The sequence below is a fragment of the Bidens hawaiensis genome, unplaced genomic scaffold (genome assembly GCF_021521415.1).
Source record: "Bidens hawaiensis isolate Kalapana, Puna unplaced genomic scaffold, B.hawaiensis_p1.1 tig00050763_1, whole genome shotgun sequence".
Taxonomy (NCBI): Eukaryota; Viridiplantae; Streptophyta; class Magnoliopsida; order Asterales; family Asteraceae; genus Bidens; species Bidens hawaiensis.
Genome location: NW_027499107.1, coordinates 41,730 through 64,346, shown reverse-complemented (window position 1 = coordinate 64,346; position 22,617 = coordinate 41,730). Strand labels below are relative to the sequence as shown.

Here is a 22,617-nt window from a genome sequence, read left to right as displayed (position 1 = left end):
AAATATTAGATTTTATAACTTCAAAACTATTCTCACAAATTTGTTTTCTTAATGCCGGTCCGGTCACCAATTCAACAACCACAACCACAACCACACACAAATTTGTTTTCTTTTATATAAGATGCAAACTCATCCAACAATAAGTCTGGTCTTTGATCCGACCACGACATCTAATCTGGTTTTAACAGCCTGACTAATCGCATCCCAAATAAGGGATGTTCTCATATCGCCAAAACGTGTCACATCACCATCACTCACTTCAACTTCTTGGCTTTTCATTTTCTCTCGTTCCTCTCTCAAAGTCTTCATACGTAACCATAAATCTCTTCCTTCTTATCTTCCCCATATTGACTCTGTCTTTCTTATGGATAGACAAAACACCCTAATTAAGAATATTCTCAACAAGTACACACATATTTATATAATAATAATAATAATAATACAGATCTTGTGTTAACTTAAAAAAGAAAATACACCTTTCTAAATAATATTTAATTTACATATTTATATAATAATAATAATAATAATAATAAGGATCTTGTGTTAACTTAAAAAAGAAAATACACCTTTCTAAATAATATTTAATTTACTCTTGTATGTGTCGTGATGTGGTCGCTCCCTTTTTTATGGAAGCCACCAGATTGCTTGATTTTGAAATGGATGCCTCTCATTGATTTAACCCAAATTCATGGGTTTGGGTCTTATCAAAACCAAACCTTTTAAACGGGTTATAACATCTCATTAAATTAAAAATTAATCTTACCAATTATTTGATATGAAAATCCTATAAAGTAGGGATATACTAAAATTTAATATCCAATTTAAAAAGAAAAAGATATTATTTAAAATTAATAAACAATTTTATAGTAAAAAAATAAGCGGATCATGGGTCACCAAATCCAGATAGCTTTTAAACGGGTTATAACATATCATTTATTTGTGAAGCCCTTTCATCACCAAACCCTAAGTATATTATTAACTTTCTTACAATAAAAAAATTAATATCCAAAAAATAAATATTAAAAAATGAAAGATGTAAAAAAAACCATTATTTCAAACCATCATATTCTTATAATAAATAAAATTAAAATCCAAATATACATATATAAATATTAAAACGAATAATGTAAAACAACTCCTGTATAAAATACGGGGATAAAATCCGTAATAATAATAATAATATAAAAAGCAGCCTAGCCTAGCCTAGCCTATCTTCACGTTGTGTCATCCAAATTCTCCCTTCACCTAATAAACCCACACAAAATTTTAATCTCCCAAAAGCAAAACATACACCAACAATAAACCTTGGTCTTGAAGCAAGATCTAGCTTCAATCCACCATGAACGATCTTTTATCTGTAAGTTTTGCAGTTTGCTTTTGTTTATGTTATTATTTACAACTGGAGATTTGAATAATTGATTACAACTCTACACATTCCGATTGCTTTCACAACCTTTTATTTTTATATATTTTAGATCTTGTATCACCAAATTTGAATCAATTTATAACCTACCTTTATTTATGTTTTCAAAACTGGGATGTCTTGTGTTGTTCATGTAATTTAGGGATATCAGGGTTTTTAATAGGATTGGCTTTGCTATTAAAAGGGTTGTTGCCCGTTTGCCTGCCACTTTATGTAATCCTTTTGAGTTTAATAAGAAATAGAAGAAAGATAGAAAGCTTCAATTTTTACCTTTCAAATTTTATTCTCTTCAAAAAAGTGAATTGCTAGGTGTGTGCACGCTTCGGTTTGGAACGAAGAAATTTCAGTTTTTGAATTTTTGAAAACCGTTTGGTTTTGTCATTTGAGCTGGAAGTATTTTTTGGCCCAAAATAATGAATTTGGTTCTAAGTTATTTTGTTAATTAATGACGACTAGTTGATTATTATACATTTGGGCTGAATATGTGAGTTACATATCTATTAAATTCTTATAAATGACTTCAAATAATGAAAGTCTGTACAATTTGGTTTTTATTACGTGCTAAACCAAACCAGAACTGCAAGTTTGGTTTTTACAAAAACATAAAACCAAACCATCGCTTTTTGTTTCGGTTCAGTTTTATCGGTTTCATGCACACCCCTATAAGTTGTCGCCTTTTATCTAGTCATTCCTAGAAAGTCAACATTTTTAATCTAATCTGGCATTCAGTCGTTTGTTTTATTGATCTTGCAGAGAATTATGCAAATTACAGCTTTAATTCATCTTCAAGAACATATATGCATTTGTTTTCTTGTGTTTTGGAGGATATTCTCTATGTTTTTGTTCCACCTATAATTTGATTAGTTTGTGTACATTTTTTGAATAATGTTTTGTAGGAATCATTTGAGAATCCTCGAGATCAAGAATATGGCGGTGGAGATCTTGAAATGGGAACGCAACGTAACACAGATTCTTCAGAGTTAGGGTTGGATGATTTTTTCAAGAAGGTGACAAATTTACATTCTATTTAAAATTTTATTATATATACATGTCTAATTTCATTAACTTAACTCATATTTGTTTTTTATTCTTTTATTATTAGGTCCAAACCATTGAGAAACAATATGAGAAGCTGAATAAGCTGCTAAAAAAACTGCAGGTCTCATTTCCTTTGAAAAATTATTACCTTTTTAACTATCTTTAAAATAAAAAAAAGGTATTGATATATTATGATAATTATTATTAAATAATTATGTTAATTAAAATTCTATACAGGATGCTCATGAGGAGTCAAAGGCTGTAACCAAGGCTGCTGCTATGAAATGTAAACTTCAATTCTTCTATTTTGGTTTGGTTTTATTTATCTTTTAATTTATAAAGAATTGGTGGTTAAATGTGTGTTGATATGCAGCAATCAAGCAGCATATGGAGAAAGATGTAGATGAAGTTGGAAAAATCGCTCGGTTTATTAAATCAAAAATTGAGGAGCTTGACAAGGAGGTTAAAACCGTTAGATCTTTTACATCATATTATTTATCTTTGAGGTTTTATATGTGAAAGTTGTTTTAACTTATTAACTCCTACTTGTAATCATCAACAGAACTTGGCAAACAGACAGAAGCCTGGATGTGGAAAAGGAACAGGAGTAGACCGATCAAGAACTGCAACCACACTGTAAGCTACCATGTTCCTTCTCCTAATTTTTTATAAATGGAAGAATTTGAATGATTATTTAACTTAATCTTCATTTACAGTTCCCTGAAGAAAAAGTTTAAAGACAAGATGTCTGAATTTCAGGTATTTTATATGCATGTATAAATTATTCATATTATATGTATTTACTATTTTTCTCAAGTTATTTTACAATAATTTTAGGCTCTAAGAGAAAACATCCATCAAGAGCATCGTGAGGTGGTCGAGAGGCGGATTTATACAGGTTCTAAACTTAACTTAGTCAGAAACTTATGTTTTCGCAGTCACATTTCTTATATAATTTAATAACTCGTTTTTTTGGTTTGGTTTTATACTATTTCAGTCACGGGGACCAAGGCTGATGAAGAGGTGTGGTTTATTTATATATATTCTCAAATCAATCTTTTTAATTTTTGTAAAAGCATTTACACTGTTCTAATGAAATAAATCTGCAGACAATTGATCGACTGATAGAGACAGGAGACAGTGAACAAATTTTCCAAAAAGCAATCAGGGAACATGGTCGAGGGCAGGTTAGTCTCTCCCCCCCTCCCAACACACACACACACATTTTTTACCTTGCTTTATTTATGTGTTCTTGTGATGTTGTAGGTACTTGACACGCTTGCCGAGATTCAAGAACGTCATGATGCGGTAAAAGAAGTAGAAAGGAAGCTTCTTGACTTACAACAGGTGCGTATGCGTGTATATGTATATAAATATAACTATATTGTTAATTGAATATCGTAAGTTGATATGTAAAAAATATTACTTTTACATATTAAAAAATTGATAAATTTATAAGTATGGCTAGTTGCCCTTGACAATCATTTGGTGAATGATTGTTCTATCATGATACAGCTGGTTGGCCCCACATTCAAAGCATATACATAATGCATGAACTAATTACCATTATACATGTGGGCAAATATTATATTCCACTTTAATTATTGAAATAATTTTTAACATTATTCATGCAGATATTTATGGATATGGCTGTGCTGGTGGATGCTCAAGGTGAAATGCTAGACAACATAGAGACACAGGTAATTAAACCGTTGACCTTTTGTGGTCAAACTCATGACTGTTGACCACTAACCGGATTAGCAATGCGTGTGGCAGGTATCAAGTGCAGTAGACCATGTGCAAGATGGGAACAAAGCTCTTTACAAGGCAAAGAGTTTACAAAAGAATTCAAGGAAATGGATGTGCATTGCTATTTTAATTTTGCTCATAATCGTTGCGGTTGTGGTTGTTGGTGTCCTCAAGCCTTGGAAAAGCGGTAATGGTGCTTAGGTTATGTGTACTTGTGGGCCCGCCTGGTGATGAACGGAACAGATTATCGGATTGATATCTAAGATGACAAGATAGTGATGTTTTGTTGTTGCATTGCATACCATTATAGAGTTTTGAGTGCAGGGTTTATTATTATTTATAGAACATTATATTCATTATTCTTGTGTAAAGTGAGCATTTTTTTTATCATATTCCATTGACTCTGCTTTATCTTTTGTAATTGGCATGCTTTCTCTGTAATTTTTTTTCTATATATTTGTTTTGGTTATGAGTTTTTGTTTTCTGATAGCTTATAGTGTCTCAGTTTCTTACCAATCATACAATAAATTGCAAGTCCATGATGGTTTGAACTGATTATCTGTTTCGTTTCTCGAACTTTCCTTTACCATTTCGGATCGAAAGATTGGTTTAAAACTTATATTGTTCTAGTCAACTCAATCCAACCCAACCCGAGTGAAAACTTTCCGGTTATGGCCTTATTTGGTTTGAATTTTTTTTTTCGGCTTGAAACAAACCCGAACTGAATCCTTGTAGGTTAAAAACTAAAGTGAAACTCAAATAACTATTTATTTGTTGTAAAATGGTTTTTGTAATTGGATTTGACTAAATAACAAAACTTAAATAACCATTATTTGTTATCCGGTTTATTAACTTCACTCTGAAAAACCGAATATGAAAATCAGTTAAGTTTATTAAGTTTCAAACCGAATATTGGATCCTGAAGAGATATGACCCAGATCCAAGCGTAAACCCGTATTGCAAAACAAGATGACGTGGCACTTGAGGACCACAAGGAACAAAAGGAATAGCAAAGTGCCACCATCACATTAGTTAGGTCGTTCACTTATGAGGACCATTGACGTGGACAGTGACATCAACCCTAATCTCTCCACTATAAACAACGATAATGCAAAAAGGAACTCAAGTAAGCTATCATTATGAGAAACACTTACACTCTCGTACTTATTCTTATTATGCCTAAGAACCGCCTATTCTGTGACGAGGCTAATGGTAGTTGGTTTGCTAGTTTCATTGTATTTGAACTTAGAAACAAAAGAATAACACATAACAACAAATCCATTGTCGTCCAGCGGTTAGGATATCTGGCTTTCACCCAGGAGACCCGGGTTCGATTCCCGGCAATGGAACCTTTTTAATTGTTTTTTGTTAAACACTTTACGGGTAGGATCCAAACCACCCATTATCTCACATACATTTGAGGTCAAACAGCTGTCGATGAAGCTCTTTGATCTTCAAGTTTTTGCACATCGATTCATTCTTGGGTTTCCACATAACATAACAGGTAAATCTTGTCTTTGAGTTTCAATTAGGTTAAATTAAACGCTATTGTTGCTATTATAATAAAACTTGCTCTGGTGGTTTGGAATTTAGGGCTTGAAATCCAAATTCAAGTGAAGTATTTTTCTTGTAAAATCAAGACTTTTAGAAAACCTTTTGGGGATGTAGGAGATAATTAATTTCTATGCATCCTTTACATATTATAAACTACTCCAACTGAGCTCTTTTTCTAAAGCTTCAGATCGCCTCGTTACTCGTTTTTTGAAGCTGAGGCTCGAATCCTTTATAATTTATAGACGTTTTTAATTGATTTTATATATAATGTGAAAAACTTTAAACAAGCCTAAGCACGGCTCAGTATTACCTGAAACGAGCCAAACCATGACTCGACCTCAGCTGTGCAGGGTTGAAGTAATACACAGTAGTCCAAAAGAGGTAAACTGAAATAAACCCAAGGGTCGATAACTGAATGAGCTTTGTTTGAGGCTCGGTCTCAAAAAAACTCGACTTATTTCAGGCTTTCTATCGATCTGTTTCTCGAGTAGCTCGTGAGCTGGCTTGGCTTGTTTGCACTCCACTTGATGTTGGCTTGTTAAAAGTCTAAATTGGAGCTCATCTAATAATTGAGCCAAAGATAAACTTTCGCATACCGAGTTTGAAAGGCCCACAAGCTTATTGTTTATAAAAATATAATATTTTATTTCATATATGTGTAATAAAGTATTATCTATAAAATTGTGAATTGTATCGAAAAACTAATATATATTTGTTTTTATGAAAAAGTTTGAATAGCTGTATATATATATATTTAATATTCCATAAATAATAAACGAGCTCGGACTTAAAAACATGGTGAAATCAATATTGAGCTCTCGTAACTTAAACGAAGTTAGGAGCTCAAATGGCTTGGCTCATTAACACCTTGTTCACACATTCTTGGTTTTATTTAATGTATCCGTTTAACATTCATGCAGGCCTTGTGTCATGGACTCATCACAAACAGAGGAGGTTACAACGAACAATTCACAAACTAACAACAAGAATGAGTGTCTTGAGGTTAAGGTACTGTTCTTCGCTCGAGCTAGAGATCTAACTGGGTTGACTGATATGAAGCTGGAAGTGTCATCTGGCACAACTGCTGGTGATTGCTTGGATAAACTTGTTGCAAAATATCCGGGCTTGAACGAGCTTCGTGGATGCATGGTCTTGGCTTTGAATGAGGAATACACGCCTGAATCGACACTTGTTAAGAATCGAGATGAGTTGGCGATCATACCTCCTATAAGTGGTGGCTAGAAACGCATCTATCTATATATGTGTCGTTTAATAAGAACCGGTTTGAACACAAAACTGTAAAAACTTTAACCCTTGTACTTATTGCTTTAAGTTAAATACATAAAGGCTATCCATATGCGTTCTGCTGCGATGAGGAACTGTTTTGAAAGTACAAAACTGTGAAATGGTAACACTTGGTACATATTACTTTTAAGTGAAATACATAAGGCTATTATTTAACTGCATAAGAGTCTTTCATTAAGGAACCGATCTCAAGTGCAAACAATGAAAATCGTAACACCTAAATTGAAATACATAGATGGAATATGTTGTGGAGGTTTGAGCATCAAACCCCGACACCACCCGATTTACAGTAGGACATGTTTTGCCTCCACGTTGGCCATGGGATCAGCCGGTGGGGTACACCCAATCGTCACGTACACCATTCACATAAGACAATTGTAACCGTGTTTCTTTGACACGTTACATTGTTGGCTCTCATAGTTATATGCTAGAAATTTAATCTATATTAAACAATACACAATCGGCTCTCACAGTTCTACGCTCAAAAATGGATCTATAATAAACATTAAATTAGTTCTACGCTATTGAATCGATATTAAAAGCGAACCCAAATATATTTATAAGATAAAATGGATGGTTTTATAAACTTACTAATATCTTGTAATGAACATATAAAAATAAATGTGAAAATCTGAATATGCCAGAATAATTATTATCTGAAAATACACACTCAAAAGTAACATCTATCTATGATGCTTGCTGTAGATAAAGTTACAAAACCACTTAACAAAACAGAGTTCAAAATTTGAACAAATTAGGACGACTCTACGACTCTTGTTGCTCCCAACCTCCTAATATCAACCCGGGATCATAGTTTGTGAAGAGGCGGAACTCGTTTCCAAGCTTGCTTGAGTGCTGTGGGCGGAACCCACATGGACGCAGACCTAAGAGTTGGGCGGCTCAATCATGCTGCACTGCACCTGTACAAATAAACCCAGAGATTAATATACACAACCTAACATGGTAAGCAAGAAACAGATCCATGCTATCAATATGAAAGAATGAAACTCATCCGACCTGTGAGTAACAGCAAATATGATTCTCCAGGTTTCTTAAGAAAACCAACCGTTTCAGATACTTTTTCCAAGCACTCCTGGCTCTGCACATCATAAATACCCGCATAAGTTAAACACACTTCATCGTGAAAAGAAATGTTCTCATAGTTGCAGCTGTGAGATACGTTAACGAAATCAAGGGGATGAATTGACAAATGTAGTATCGGGTAAGAACATACCAGATAAGGGGGGTCTGCCACAATGATACTGAACGTATGTTTCATTGATGACGGGAGCTCTAACGGTTCATTATAGTCATAGTAAGTGAATTCACTTCCGTATTGCTCAAAGCGCTTGTCATATTCCAGAAGTTGCACAGCCAAATCAGGGTGCAGTTTCTGAAAAAAAAAAAGAAGAAATATTAATGTTCTATACTCTGCCCTCAGACAAACACCATATCTTGCAATTTGTGAATCAAATCATTTTAATTCTAATCTGTTTTTTACAATAGATACACTACGGAACTTCATCCACATCTCAAACTACAGATCATGTATATTGCATAATTCCTAGGGTTATTTTATGACATACAAAATGCTGAATATGGTAAGAGCTGTAAAAAAAACGAACGTTCGGCGAGAAGTTTGTTTATGTTCGTTCGTTAAATGAACGAACATGAACAAAGACCATGTTCATTCAATTGTGCCCGTTTATGTTCGTTAATGTTGTTTGTTAATTTATGTTCATTAAACGTCTTTTATATTTTTAGTGACTTTTCTAATCTTATCATATAGATTTAAGAAAAATTATTAACTATAAAACAAAAATATATATGAGTATTATCTGATGAATTTATATGTAAATTAACATATGCACAAGAATGATAAATAAAAAACAACACAACCTTAGTAGCCTAAGCAAACAGTTGGCACTGACCATTCTCATTTAGCCAAATCAATTAAAACATTGTTACTATTTGTGTTTGTGAATCGTTCATGAATAACTTCATTTCCTTAATGAATGAACAAGAACAAGAATCTTCGTTCAGTTAGGTGTTTGTGAACCGTTCACTTGTCTGATAACGGTTTGGTTCGGTTCGTTTACATCCCTTATATGGCAATCTGGAAGCAATTTGTACAATCACCAATGTGGAACACTGATATAAGTTTGTTAGTATTTTTTAGCATTCATATTCATTTTTAATTGTACATATATATTTCTGTTTTATAGTTAATGATTTTTCTTAAATCTATATGATACGACTAGGAAAGCATTAAAAAGTACTAAAAACCTTTAATGAGCAAACAAACATTCTTTGTAGAACGTTCACAAACACAATTGAACAAACATGGCCTCCGTTTGTGTTCGTTCATTTATTTAATTGAACAAAATTTCCAGTTCATGTTCGTTCGTTTCTTAAACAAACAAATGTAAACAAACAGTTTGCCGAACGTTTGGTTCATTTACAGCCTATAAGTCAACAGTGAACCGACTAATTTTGAACAATGTTCTATCAAATTAGCCCTAATTTACACAAATGTTAATCATATAACAAGTATATTAACACAGAATGACTTATAACATGCAAACTTTTTAACTACCTTGAGATAAACATACAGTGTAGGACAAGCAATACACGCAATAGACGGCGTAGCATCCATTGACGTACACAATACATGAACTTCTCTCGCAACCGTTTCCGCCGTCTCACGGTCGTACCAGAACTGGCTTAGTCTCCAGTCCTCAGTTACTAACGGCACCTCTTTTCCGTCCGCCGCCGTAGCTCCGTCATTGTCTGCGGCGAGTAAGCGGTTCTGTTCCGATAGAACCTCTCTGAAGAGGTAGGTCCCAGCAGAGACCAGTTGGTCCCGCAAGACTCACCTTGAACAGGGACGTCTGCGCAAAGGCCATCTGCTCCCGCAGGACCCACCATGCTCATAGGATCTTACGCGCAGTACACAAGCTGAACACGCAGGGAAAGCCTCCCAATGGTGAAGTACCCCGCCTGTTCCCGCAGTTGCGGATACAAGCCATCAGGGAAGGCTACCCGCAGACAGCAGGGCTACACGCACAAGACACTAGCTACTTCAGTAGTCACATGAAGGAATGAGCAAGGCGGGAACAATCCCGCCTAAATGAGCCAGTCTGATTCTGAAAGATCTTTTGTACCATACCTACCAAGGTATGGATAGGACAGACGATCTGACCAGAACAGCCCATGAGCCAATCACAGGGTGACAGCTCATCGACAACAGGGCGAGGAGGAGCACCCTCTAGTACTGTTTGTCACTATTAGCCGCTGCCTACTCACCAACCCTTACTGAGGAGCATGCGCGGCCTACAGTTGGTGGAATAGTGTTACTGTTGGCCGTAACCTATTCACCAACCAGCATGGCCTGCGTACAATCCACAGTAAGTAGGACGTGCATAATCTACAGTTGGTGGAATAGTGCAGCCGACTTTGTTACTGTTGGCCGTAACCTACCCACCAACCAGTATGGCCTGTGCATAGTCCACTGTTGGTTGAACAGGAATACTATTCAGCCGGCTGTACCTTCTAGGAAACCTACCTTCGGCTATAAATACTCCAATATCTTGGAATGGTAAGATCATCTGCTATCCAGTTATCTAGCAATCTCTTAATATACACTTATATTCAGAGCAACCTAGTCTGATTCTCACGCCGGAGGGTGGTCACAAGGAGGAACTCCCCCCTTCTCAGTGACGAGCTTACGGTGTTTGTTTTGCAGGTCTCCTGAAGAACAGCCTTCTCAGCTAGACCTCATCCGTGGGAAACATTACTTAACCCCCAGATTATCTATAATCTGTACCGGGTCACCTAGTGTTTCTTCATTGGCGCCATCCGTGTATAAAAGCTAGAACTACTTTAGTTTTTTCACAATTTCTGAAGAAATGGTTAACGTTACTCCGGTTCAAAGGCCAGTAACCGACCAAGAAACCCCGGTAACAACCCCAGCAACTGGGGGGAACACCGGCGGTTATACAATCCTTACGAACACTACCCCGACTACCCAAGCCGGGGCAAGTGGAGTAAATATTCCATTGGGGTTCTCCGATACCCAACTGGAAAAACGAACGAAGGTTCCTCGCCAAACACTAGATCAAGTGAAGGCATGGGCCGAAGCACGGCAAAGAGAATTCCAAGCCGAATTGGACGAACGCTTGCGTTCAGTTCAACAGGCTGACGAATTCGCCAGTACTCGCCAACACCTCAATATGAGCAGTGACTGCGAGTACTCAGACGACGAGTTGGAGTCCGACACCGACGCGAACCCTCGCCATAAGGCGAAAGGGAAGCGTAAGGAAACGGACGTCCAACCAAAAAGGAATTTTGGGGAAGCCTTTAAACCAATCGTGGAGAGAAACCCGCGTGACTTTTCCAAAACCTTTAGACCAACTGCTACAAATGCAGGGAAGTCAAAGTTCGCAAGGGACATTGCGGAAGCAATCGCCCCGAGAAGTGCCAAACAAATGTCCAACATTGGCACTTACGATGGTCTATCCGACCCAGACGACCATTTGAACAGGTTCATTGCGGGGGCTACCGTCAGCAACTGGACGGAACCCACGTGGTGCTACATGTTCCAGATGACTCTGGTCGGAGCGGCCAGGGCATGGTTCGATCGTTTACCGATCCACCACATATATGACTGGGCGGACTTTCAGAACAAGTTCAGCCAGCATTTCAGCCAACAGAGGAAGTACACTGAAGAGCAGTGGACGATCCTTAACTGCGTGAGAGAGGAGGATGAATCTCTACTAGACTTCATCACTCGCTTCAACTCCAAAAAGCTTAGTCTCGGCAACATAAGTGAAGATCTGGTTCGCGCCGCCTTCATCCAAGGCGCCGAATACCCAGAACTTATCCGCACATTGACGGGTAAGGATGGCATGCCATCAACTTGGGATGCCATCATGACGGCGGCAAAGCGCTTTGCCGAGACGGAAAAGCAACTGGGAAGAGATCTTCCCCAGAGTACACACCTCTACACGCAGAGGACCAGAGAGAACAATGTCCGGATCGCCCGGCAGAACAAAAAGAGGAGGCTAGGTATTTGGCAGTCAAGGGTAAACTTTGACACCTCATCCAGCTCTCGCCCTCTTGTTGGCGGAAGGGACAACACACACCCTTCAAACCGAAAACACCGGTGGACGCCACTCACGAAGAGCGTCACGGAGATATTTGCCACGGAAAAATTGCCATGGCCTAAAGCCCCATTGATCCGGCAGAAACCTAATGCGGATCAAAGCAAATCCTGTGATTTCCACGGGACAAAGGGTCATGGTACTGAAGAGTGCACATCCTTGAAGGATATTATTGAGACATTTGTCAAGGACGGAAGGCTTGCACATCTTGTGGCATCGATTAGGAAGGGAGGAAGGAATGACAACCGGTACAGAGGTAACGGACGAAAGCCCGTCGATATCAGCATCAACATGGTTCATGGCAAGGTCAGAGGAAGAAAAAGACGGGTGGCAGAACCATGCGCGTGGAAGGAAGCTGAGGTGCGCTTCCCGCGAGTGCCAGGAGGCCCCAGCAAAGAAGGCCCCATCGTCATCAGAAGCCAGCTGGGGCACTACATCACTTCACGCACTCTTGCTGACAACGGCGCTTCGTCGACAGTGATGTACAGACAGTTCTTTGATAAGCTGGATGATGAAGACAAAGAACGCTTGGAAACGGTCTACGCTTCAATGGAAGGGTTTGACGGAAGTACAGAAACACCCCTGGGTATCCTATCTTTCCCCGTTACTCTTACTGATGGGAATCATTCACGCACAGAAGACGTGGATTTTGTCGTAATGAAAAAGCCACATCATACGTACGACATCCTATTCGGAAGAGACGGGATGGCAAGATTCAACGCCGTGGTATCTTCAGTCCATGGCATGATGGGATGGCCAACAGCTGAGGGTGTAGCAATGATCTCTGGCATTCCCCAGGTATGCATTGCATCTGTTTCATCTAAACCCAAACCGAAAAAGGCTAAACCAACCATCACTGAACCAGAAAAATGGGCCTTCAATGGCAAATACCCCGACCAGGCCGTTACCATTGGACCAACAATCGTTGATCCCACCCGCACCTTACTCAAACGCTTACTGCAGAAAAACGCTGACATCTTTGCGTGGGCACCAGCTGACATGACTGGTGTACCCCGAAGTAAGGCGGAGCATAAGCTCAAATGCGATCCGGCTGTTACGCCAATCGTACAAAAGCGCAGAGTAATGGGGCCTGAACAAACTAACGCGTGTAGAACCCAAGTCAAGGAACTCCTTGACGCAGGCATCGTACGCGTTAGTAGATATCAAACATGGGTTGCAAATCCCGTAATGGTACCGAAGAATGACAAACAATGGCGCATGTGCATAGATTTCAAAGATTTGAACAAAGCATGCCCCAAAGATTGTTATCCGTTACCAGAAATTGATCTCAAAGTGGATTCGTTGGCACCATTCCGCCTTAAATGCTTCTTGGATGCGTATAAGGGGTACCACCAAATCCACATGGCCATTGATGACCAGGACAAAACCGCATTTCGGACGCCCGATGGTACATTTTGTTATAAAATGATGCCATTCGGACTTAAGAATGCAGGGTCCACGTACCAACGACTAATGGACAAAGAGTTTCATGCCCAAATCGGGAGAAACTTGGAAGTCTATATGGATGATTTGGTCATCAAAAGCCTCGAGCCTGAGGCGATGTTGAAAGACATTGAAGAAACTTTCAACACGCTCCGAAAGATAAACATGAAGCTCAACCCGAGCAAGTGTTCATTTGGGATGGAAGAAGGGAAGTTCTTGGGAGTCATTGTTACTAAAGATGGCTTTAGAGCGAACCCTGAAAAGGTCGAAGCCATTGTTAAAATGGAATCACCTACCACCATCAAACAGGCTCAGACACTGAATGGACGACTAGTCGCACTTAATCGCTTCTTGGCAAACCATGCAGATAAGTCGTTTCCTTTCGTGTCAACATTGAGAAACTGCTTGAAGAAAACGCACTTCCGCTGGACACCAGAAGCGGAAGCAGCTTTTCAGGAGATTCGGTCACGCCTGATCGAACTCCCAACACTTACAGCACCACAAGCGGGAGAGGAGTTAATCCTATACCTTTCCGCAACAGATAGAGCAACCGGGGCAGTCCTGCTAGTAGAACGAAAGGGCATCCAGATGCCAATCTATTATGTTAGCCGTGTACTAACAGACGTAGAAACCCGGTACTCTACCCTCGAAAAATTGGTCTTAGCACTTATACACGCTTCACGCAGGTTAAGACGATATTTCCAGGGCCACCCAATCACCATTCTCACCAACTTCAAACTCTCAAACGTTCTAGGCAAACCCGAATTATCGGGACGTCTAGCCAAATGGGCAATTGAATTGGGAGAATATGCAATTAAGTACAAGCCAAGACCAGCCATAAAAGGCCAGGTCCTGGCCGATTTTATTGCAGAAGTCCCCGCTTCGCGGGAGAAAGAGTGCCAGGAGGAGGCTCAACCCTCCCCAGCACAGGACGTCAATGATGTCTGGCGACTCTATACTGATGGAGCAGCCAGTAACGAGGGTTCACGCGCAGGGTTAAAATTAACCAACCCAGCGGGCCAAGAATATACTTACGCTATTCGGCTGGACTTTCCAAGTACGAATAACGAAGCCGAATATGAAGCATTCTTGGCCGGTTTGAGAATTGCGCGTAAGATGGGAGTGAAAAACTTGGAAGCCCATGTGGATTCCATGCTGGTGGCCAACCAAATAAATGGAACATACACGGCTGTGAACGACACCATGGCCCTGTACCTCGCCCAGGCAAAAACCCTTATGCGTGATTTTAGTGATTGTAAAGTCATACATGTCAAGCGCAGCGAAAACAAATCTGCGGATGCGTTAAGCAAGCTTGCATCACTAGCCTTCACCCACCTGGGAAAGGACATCCGCATTGAACTCCTCGAAGCGCCATCAGTCCCGCACAAGGAAATTTGTGTCATCCAAACCAGTACAGAAACGTGGATGACACCAATAATAAATTACCTTGCAGCAGGAATACTACCAGAGTCAAAAACACAGGCAAGAAAACTACGCTGTAAAGCACTGAATTATCAACTCGTCAATGACATCCTTTACAGACGTAACTTTCTTGGCCCACTCTTGAGATGCGTGGACAACCAAGATGCCAACTACCTCCTAAGGGAAGTACACGAAGGCATCTGTGGGGTACACGCAGGTCCCCGCGCTGTTGTAGCCAAGCTAAACAACGCGGGATATACTTTTGGCCGGGGATGCATACGGATGCACTGGCAAACATCAGAAAATGCAGGTCTTGCCAGCTTTACGCACCTAACACGCATCGCCCGAAAAACGAACTGGTTCCAGTCACTTCTTCGTGGCCATTTCAGAAGTGGGCCATCGATGTGACAGGCCCATTTCCTACAGCAGCAGGAAATGTTCAGTTCCTAGTGGTAGCCATCGACTACTTCACCAAGTGGATAGAAGCAAAACCTTTAGCCCAAACAACCGCAAAGCATATCAAAAAATTTATTTGGGAATTTATAATTTGTCGTTTTGGACTTCCACAGAATTTGGTGAGCGATAACGGCACCAACTTTGCTGACAAAAAGCTACAACAGTGGCTAAAAGAACTTCAAATCACCCACACCTTTACCTCAGTGGCACACCCGCAAGGAAATGGTGAGGTGGAAAGAGCAAATAAAAGCATCGTCGAAGGCATAAAGAAAAGACTCTTGAAACACAGATCCGGCTGGGTGGACGAGCTTCCGCACGTCCTTTGGGCAAACAGAACGTTGAAGAAGGCCAGTACGGGAGAAACCCCGTTCAGCCTCACTTATGGCACTGAAGCCATGGTCCCGGTCGAAATTGGTCTACCCTCACCAAGGGTCTTGAGTCAGCCAGAAGACAATGATGCGGAAAGACGGTTGGATCTTATGCTAACCGAGGAACGCAGAGACTTAGCCGCAGTGCGTGAAGAGAACTACAAACGACAAATGCAAAAGTACTACAACACGCGGGTAAAACTCTGCAACTTCAAGGAAGGAGACTACATACTGCGTAACAACGAGGCTTCGAACCAAGAACGCCCAGGAAAGTTGGCCCCAGTCTGGGAAGGGCCATACGTTATCAAACAAGTTCTGGGAAAGGGCGCATACCGGCTCGAAGGGCTCGATGGCACTCCCATCCCAAGAACATGGAATGGAGCTCAATTACGCAAATGTTATATGTAGATCAATTCCAAAACTTGTAAAGAAAAGGCCAAGAGCCACTTCTAATGGAAATGATTCTCCTTTCATAATGTGTTTACCTTTATCCTTATGAACTCCCCAATGGTGCCGGTGTTTACCGCATAAACGGGGAGAAGTAAGTCGTTGCGTGTGGAAGGCGGCAAAACCCGCATAAACACAAAAATAAGGGAAACCTACACGCAGGTATGATGTAAGTAAAGTTTAGCCATCCTTGTAAGTGCAAGTGACGGTCTTATCCGCACAATCACAAATAAGGAAGCAAAACTTCAAACTATCATCTACCACGTTCAAAGGTTATCCTAAAAACAAAAAAATATATATATATATAAGGAAAAAAGGAAAACCTACACGCAGGTCAGGTATGGGTAAAGTTTAGCCATCCTACCAAGTGCAAGTGACGGTTCTATCCGCACAATCACAAAAGAGGAAGCGAAACTTTAACCCACTATCAACCACGTTCAAAGGTTAACTTATCCTAAATACTTAGAAATTTCGAGGAAAAATGAGGAAAACCTACACGCAGGTCAGATGAAGGTTAAAGTTTAGCCATCCTACCAAGTGCAAGTGACGGTTCTACCCGCACAATCACGAAAGAGGAAGCAAAACTTTAACCCATCATCAACCATGTTCAAGAGGTTAACCTATTCTAAAACACTTGGAAAATTGCTAACTTAAACTAAGTATGCAAGTCATGAGTTTATAAAGCAAGGAATCCAAAGAAGGAAATAACAATCTTATACGCAAAAAGATTTATATTTCAATAATATATTACAAGAATGGCCGGGTTACTACCCGCCTAAAAGAGTAAATCTATACAAGTCTATCTTAGCAATGGAAAGGGATCTTCGGGGTCAAGCTTCAGGGCCGCTTCTACTTGGACCCACTCCATCAGAAGAACGGGGTGGTTCGAGGAAAGCTTTGAGGACAGCTAACCCATCATCAGCAACAGCTACTTCGTCCACCTTTTCCACCACTGGATGCGGGAAGGCGGCGTATTGGTTCAATGCTTGGTCATAAATGGCTTCGGTATCCACATCGAACAGAGGGAAGTTGGAAGGCGGGACGCCTTTCTCAACAAACCCTAGACCAAGCAAGAAGCCGGCCTTTTCCCAATCCTCATGAGAAGCGTTGAGGGCTGCGCTCATAGCATCATCGTAAGAGGTCTCTGAAAAGACCCGACGCACAACCTACAAAGAAAAAAATACAAGTGTTAGAACCTTTTCTTACAAAAGAAAAGCGTGAAGACAAAGTTAAACATACCTGAGGCAACGCTTCTCGAAGAAGCCATTGGAGGGCAGCTTGAGCTTCGTTATGGGCGCGTTCGGCTTCGCTCTTGTTAAGGTTGGCAAGTAAAACTTCCTTTGCGGCAGCCTCTTCGACGCCCTTAAGCTTCCGCTGGGTCTGGTCAAGCACCCCCCTCTGGTCCAGGATTTCCTGGAGTTTCTTGGCATCTTCCATTGCCAAGGCATCATGAGCGCGTTGGAGAGCCTCTAATTTGCCTTTCAGCTCCTCATTCTCCACACACAGAGGCTCAGCAACGGCTTCAGCCTGGGCAGCCCTCTCGGTTGCGTTTCGCGCAGTCTCCCTGGCCAGCCGAAGCTGTTCATTCACAGCTTGGGCAGCCTTGGAGCGGGCCTCGAGTCGCGCCTGAACTTCAACCTCGAGGGCCTTGAAGGCCTTCTCCTTGGCGGCGGCAGCTGCCGCCAGCTGTTGGTTCTCCTCCCGAAGAGCCCGCGTTTCAGATACTTCCTTTGCGCGAGCTGCTTTTAACTTGTCGTTTTCACGACAAAGCAGCTCGACGCGCGGCTGCATCCGGGCCTGGAGAACCCGAAGCTCATTGGTTAGCCTACCCTCCTGGTAGCTAACCATGGCTTCCCCCAACGCACCCGGGGGAGCAGCGTGGCGAACCCAGTCCACGCACTCCACAGGTGTGCGAAGGGTTGTTCCTCGGCGTATGTTCCATCGCGGAACATACACTTCATTGGAATCCGTCACTGCAAAAGAAACAAAGGCAGTAAGGAAAAGATGATAAAAAACATAAGGGAAAAAGAAAGGTACCCTACGCACCTGTAGGGTCAATGACAGGCCGATAACCGCCAAACCCATCACCTGAACCTAAAGGAAATCCATCCAACAGGTCAGGCAGACGGGAAGGTGGCAAAGATCGGCGGGAAGCCCTGCGCGTACCTGATGGTCCGGCCATTGGTGCCGGTGGCGCGGGCATGGTGGCAGCCGCCGTGGTCGCCGTTGGAGTCGCCGCCGCGGTCGCCGCCTCATCAGCAGCAGCAGTAACCGCCGGCTCCGTGAAGGATGCTGTAAAAATCGCACTCACGGCCGGCGGTGACGTCATCTCGATCGGAACAGTTGGCTTAAATGAATGAGCAACTGGACCAGCGGATGCAGGCGCAGGCGCCTGGGTCGACGCCTCAGGAAGGCTGACCGAGCCTACCGTCATTGGCGGGGAGGTACTCCCCTGCGTTTCACCCCGGAATGCGTCAACATCCACGCCTGCACAAAGAAGAAAGTGTTAGATAAATTTAGGAAGTGATAAATCTACAAAGACAACTATGATTGTACTTACGGGTTTTCTTGACCCTGAACGTACGGACGGGCGGGGAGGAACCCGATGGAGCCGGCCTCTTGGTACCGGTCACCGTCGTCTTCGTCGGTTCTCCGGAGGTAACGGACGTAGCCTCCGGAGCAGTGGTCTTCTCACCACCGGGCTTCCCCGCCACCTCTTCACTATCTGACTCCGAGTCAGATAGAACCACCGGACCAGCCGTGGAGGCCTTCTCCTTCCCTTTCCCGCCGGCAGCAGCTTTCTTCTTCCGCACCAGTGGAGGAGCATCTGAGGATTCCTCAGAAGAAGACAGGTCAAGAATTCCAACAGCGGGTACAGCATTAAGGGGTTGAGGAAAGAATATCGCCTTACCTGGCCGCCTGTGGCTCAGGATCTCGTGGCCCAGCGGATAGACCTCCACAAACCGATCCGCTGTTTGCTCCAGGATGGGCAACTCGCCCTCGTCCAAAGCACGAGTACCCATCCGCGCGGGACCGTCGGCTTCCCGCGGAAACAGAAGCGACTCCAAATCATTTCCCTCTGAAAGAAAAGAAACAGTTAGAAGACAAACTTGTATCAAAAAAGAAAAACAAGACATACCATAGGGAATAGAGTTCAAACCGTATTCGAGGAGGATGGGAACCAGAGACGCATCTTTCCACACCCGGCTCATCCCTAACATGACCATCCCGGACTCCGCAAACCGGTAAACCGGAGATTGGATCCGGGATATCTTCGAAAACCATTCCGCCTCCTGGTAGTTGGGGGCGTGAAGGCTCGGTATCGCTTGGCCATTTTTAAACTTCATGGCAAGGGGGATGGCGCGGGCAGAAATGTAGAAGAATTCCTGCTTCCACGCGCGAAGACTGCGCTCGGTGTCGCAAATCTTCAGACCCTTAATACGGGTCGTCAGGGTGTACCACCCTTGGATGCACCTCCAGGTATAGAAGGTCATCAGGCGGTCCACATGGGGCTCGATGCCCAAAATCCGGCACACCCACTCAAAATGGCGAATCTTGGCGATCGCCATGGGGTGCAGCTCGGTCAAATGGACACCGTGCCTCTCAAGGACACGGTAAACAAATTTTGTCAATGGGAATCTAAGATTCCCATAGACAAAAAATGCAGCATAAACCCCGATCTTGCCACTGGGGGCATCGTACACAGTCTGATGGGATTCAGGAAACTCAGGCTCGAGAGACTCGAGCATGAACTTCCTGACAACATACCGGTACAGATCGCCAGGCAGAGCACACTGGCACTCGCCAGCAGTACTCTTGTCATCGGCTGCAGATTCAACATCACGAGACGACATCTTGTGAAGGAAAGAAGAAAGCGATTTCGAGAGAATGCTTGCCTGAAAAGGGGAGTATTCGCCGGAAATCGCTTAAAAGATGAAGAGAAGAGTGAAAGTGTGGATTACAAAGAGCCCTCTACCCCTTTATATACTAATCGCAATTAATGCGATGAAATTAATGCGGAAGAGAGAGAAAACGAAGGTGCAATGAAACTATGACACGTGGCAAAAAGCAAGTTGGCAACAGCTATTGACAGGACGCATACCATTAATTTCGCGGCCACGCGCCCGAAAATTCGCGCCCACGCGCCTGGAAAAGCGTCTGGAATGACCATGTACTGTCACGTCACCATAACTTCCTGCACGATCTGACACAGTCAGAAGAAACCGTCGCACGACGTTTCAGAGTTTTGGACTGTTCTTCTTCCCACCAACCTTTCGAATTTCAAAATTCAAAATTCAAAAAGATTCAAAAGTAAGCGGGAAAATACCCCTTACCTTGGCAACCAAGTAACCATAAGACGGATGCGGGTACAGTGTTAAGGCAAAACCTTCCACATACCTAGCACCCGCAGGGAATTGAAGCCAAGAATACCCCGGCAACAAAGTAACTATAAGACGGGTGCGGATACAGTGTTAAGGCAAAACCCTTCACGTACCTAGCACCCGCAGGGAATTGACGCCAGGAGTACCTTGAAAGTAAAGTAACCGTAAGACGAGCGCGGGTACAGTGTTAAGGCAAAACCCTTCACATACCTAGCGCTCGGCAGGGAATTGAAACCAGGAAGGATCTTCTGGGCAATGCTTGTGGAAACGGAAATAACATCCCCGCATAGCGGGAACGTCGAGAACTACATTGTTTGAGGCTCCAGGATGGAATTGGTGGTTTAAACATAATTGATCACTATGTTCAAAACCACTAAAACCTCAAGGAGAATCCACACAAGTGAGACTCAACGCTCCTGACTTGCGAGAAGGTTACATACCTACCCGCATCATACCCAAAGATCAAGCAAAAAAATCGGGAATATTTGCAAGTGACATTAGGAAACCCGCGGGAAGAATCCCCACGGAGAACCTTAAAACTAGAAACCCTTTTCAAAACCCCTTGCTCAAAGTCCAAAAGTTCACCTCACCTTATTAAACATTCATGAGAAGAACATTGGACTGGGGGGACTTGAAGAGGTAGGTCCCAGCAGAGACCAGTTGGTCCCGCAAGACTCACCTTGAACAGGGACGTCTGCGCAAAGGCCATCTGCTCCCGCAGGACCCACCATGCTCATAGGATCTTACGCGCAGTACACAAGCTGAACACGCAGGGAAAGCCTCCCAATGGTGAAGTACCCCGCCTGTTCCCGCAGTTGCGGATACAAGCCATCAGGGAAGGCTACCCGCAGACAGCAGGGCTACACGCACAAGACACTAGCTACTTCAGTAGTCACATGAAGGAATGAGCAAGGCGGGAACAATCCCGCCTAAATGAGCCAGTCTGATTCTGAAAGATCTTTTGTACCATACCTACCAAGGTATGGATAGGACAGACGATCTGACCAGAACAGCCCATGAGCCAATCACAGGGTGACAGCTCATCGACAACAGGGCGAGGAGGAGCACCCTCTAGTACTGTTTGTCACTATTAGTCGCTGCCTACTCACCAACCCTTACTGAGGAGCATGCGCGGCCTACAGTTGGTGGAATAGTGTTACTGTTGGCCGTAACCTATTCACCAACCAGCATGGCCTGCGTACAATCCACAGTAAGTAGGACGTGCATAATCTACAGTTGGTGGAATAGTGCAGCCGACTTTGTTACTGTTGGCCGTAACCTACCCACCAACCAGTATGGCCTGTGCATAGTCCACTGTTGGTTGAACAGGAATACTATTCAGCCGGCTGTACCTTCTAGGAAACCTACCTTCGGCTATAAATACTCCAATATCTTGGAATGGTAAGATCATCTGCTATCCAGTTATCTAGCAATCTCTTAATATACACTTATATTCAGAGCAACCTAGTCTGATTCTCACGCCGGAGGGTGGTCACAAGGAGGAACTCCCCCCTTCTCAGTGACGAGCTTACGGTGTTTGTTTTGCAGGTCTCCTGAAGAACAGCCTTCTCAGCTAGACCTCATCCGTGGGAAACATTACTTAACCCCCAGATTATCTATAATCTGTACCGGGTCACCTAGTGTTTCTTCACTCTCTTAGAGCTTCTAGAGTGTGTGCACTCAGCGTCGGAGTGTCGTCGTCGGAACCGGCGCCGGTGGTGGTGTGATCTCTCGCGTCTTCCATTTGCTAGGGTTTGGTTATTTCGAGTCGTGTTACTGAGTCAACACAGTAGTCTACTATCATTAGGGGTGGGTGTTCACCGTTTTTGGGTCAAACCTTGAACCAAACTGTTGGTAACGGTTTTTGA

The 22,617-nt window shown here is 42.5% G+C and overlaps 2 protein-coding genes, 1 non-coding gene and 1 pseudogene across 3 annotated transcripts; 3 read left to right on the top strand and 1 right to left on the bottom strand.

The window, feature by feature from the left end:
• Window positions 1-1,292: 1,292 nt before the first annotated feature.
• LOC143598717 (syntaxin-132-like) lies at window positions 1,293-4,532 on the top strand. Its single transcript, XM_077076864.1, has 13 exons — window positions 1,293-1,357; window positions 2,320-2,430; window positions 2,526-2,582; window positions 2,699-2,747; window positions 2,835-2,923; window positions 3,024-3,097; window positions 3,178-3,220; window positions 3,299-3,359; window positions 3,459-3,484; window positions 3,571-3,648; window positions 3,728-3,808; window positions 4,096-4,161; window positions 4,238-4,532. The coding sequence occupies exons 1-13, from the start codon at window positions 1,340-1,342 to the stop codon at window positions 4,409-4,411; spliced, it is 927 nt and encodes a 308-aa protein (XP_076932979.1). The 5' UTR covers window positions 1,293-1,339; the 3' UTR covers window positions 4,412-4,532.
• Window positions 4,533-5,487: 955 nt separating this feature from the next.
• TRNAE-UUC (transfer RNA glutamic acid (anticodon UUC)) lies at window positions 5,488-5,559 on the top strand. The gene has a single exon. It is a non-coding gene; the product is annotated as a tRNA-Glu (tRNA).
• Window positions 5,560-6,680: 1,121 nt separating this feature from the next.
• LOC143598716 (molybdopterin synthase sulfur carrier subunit pseudogene) lies at window positions 6,681-7,042 on the top strand (annotated as a pseudogene).
• A 632-nt stretch (window positions 7,043-7,674) lies between these two features.
• LOC143598715 (uncharacterized) lies at window positions 7,675-9,893 on the bottom strand. Its single transcript, XM_077076863.1, has 4 exons — window positions 9,666-9,893; window positions 8,304-8,462; window positions 8,087-8,168; window positions 7,675-7,989 (listed from the first exon to the last, which is right to left on the bottom strand). Exons 1-4 carry the CDS (start codon window positions 9,723-9,725, stop codon window positions 7,970-7,972), a joined length of 321 nt encoding a protein of 106 aa, XP_076932978.1. The 5' UTR covers window positions 9,726-9,893; the 3' UTR covers window positions 7,675-7,969.
• Window positions 9,894-22,617: the final 12,724 nt, after the last annotated feature.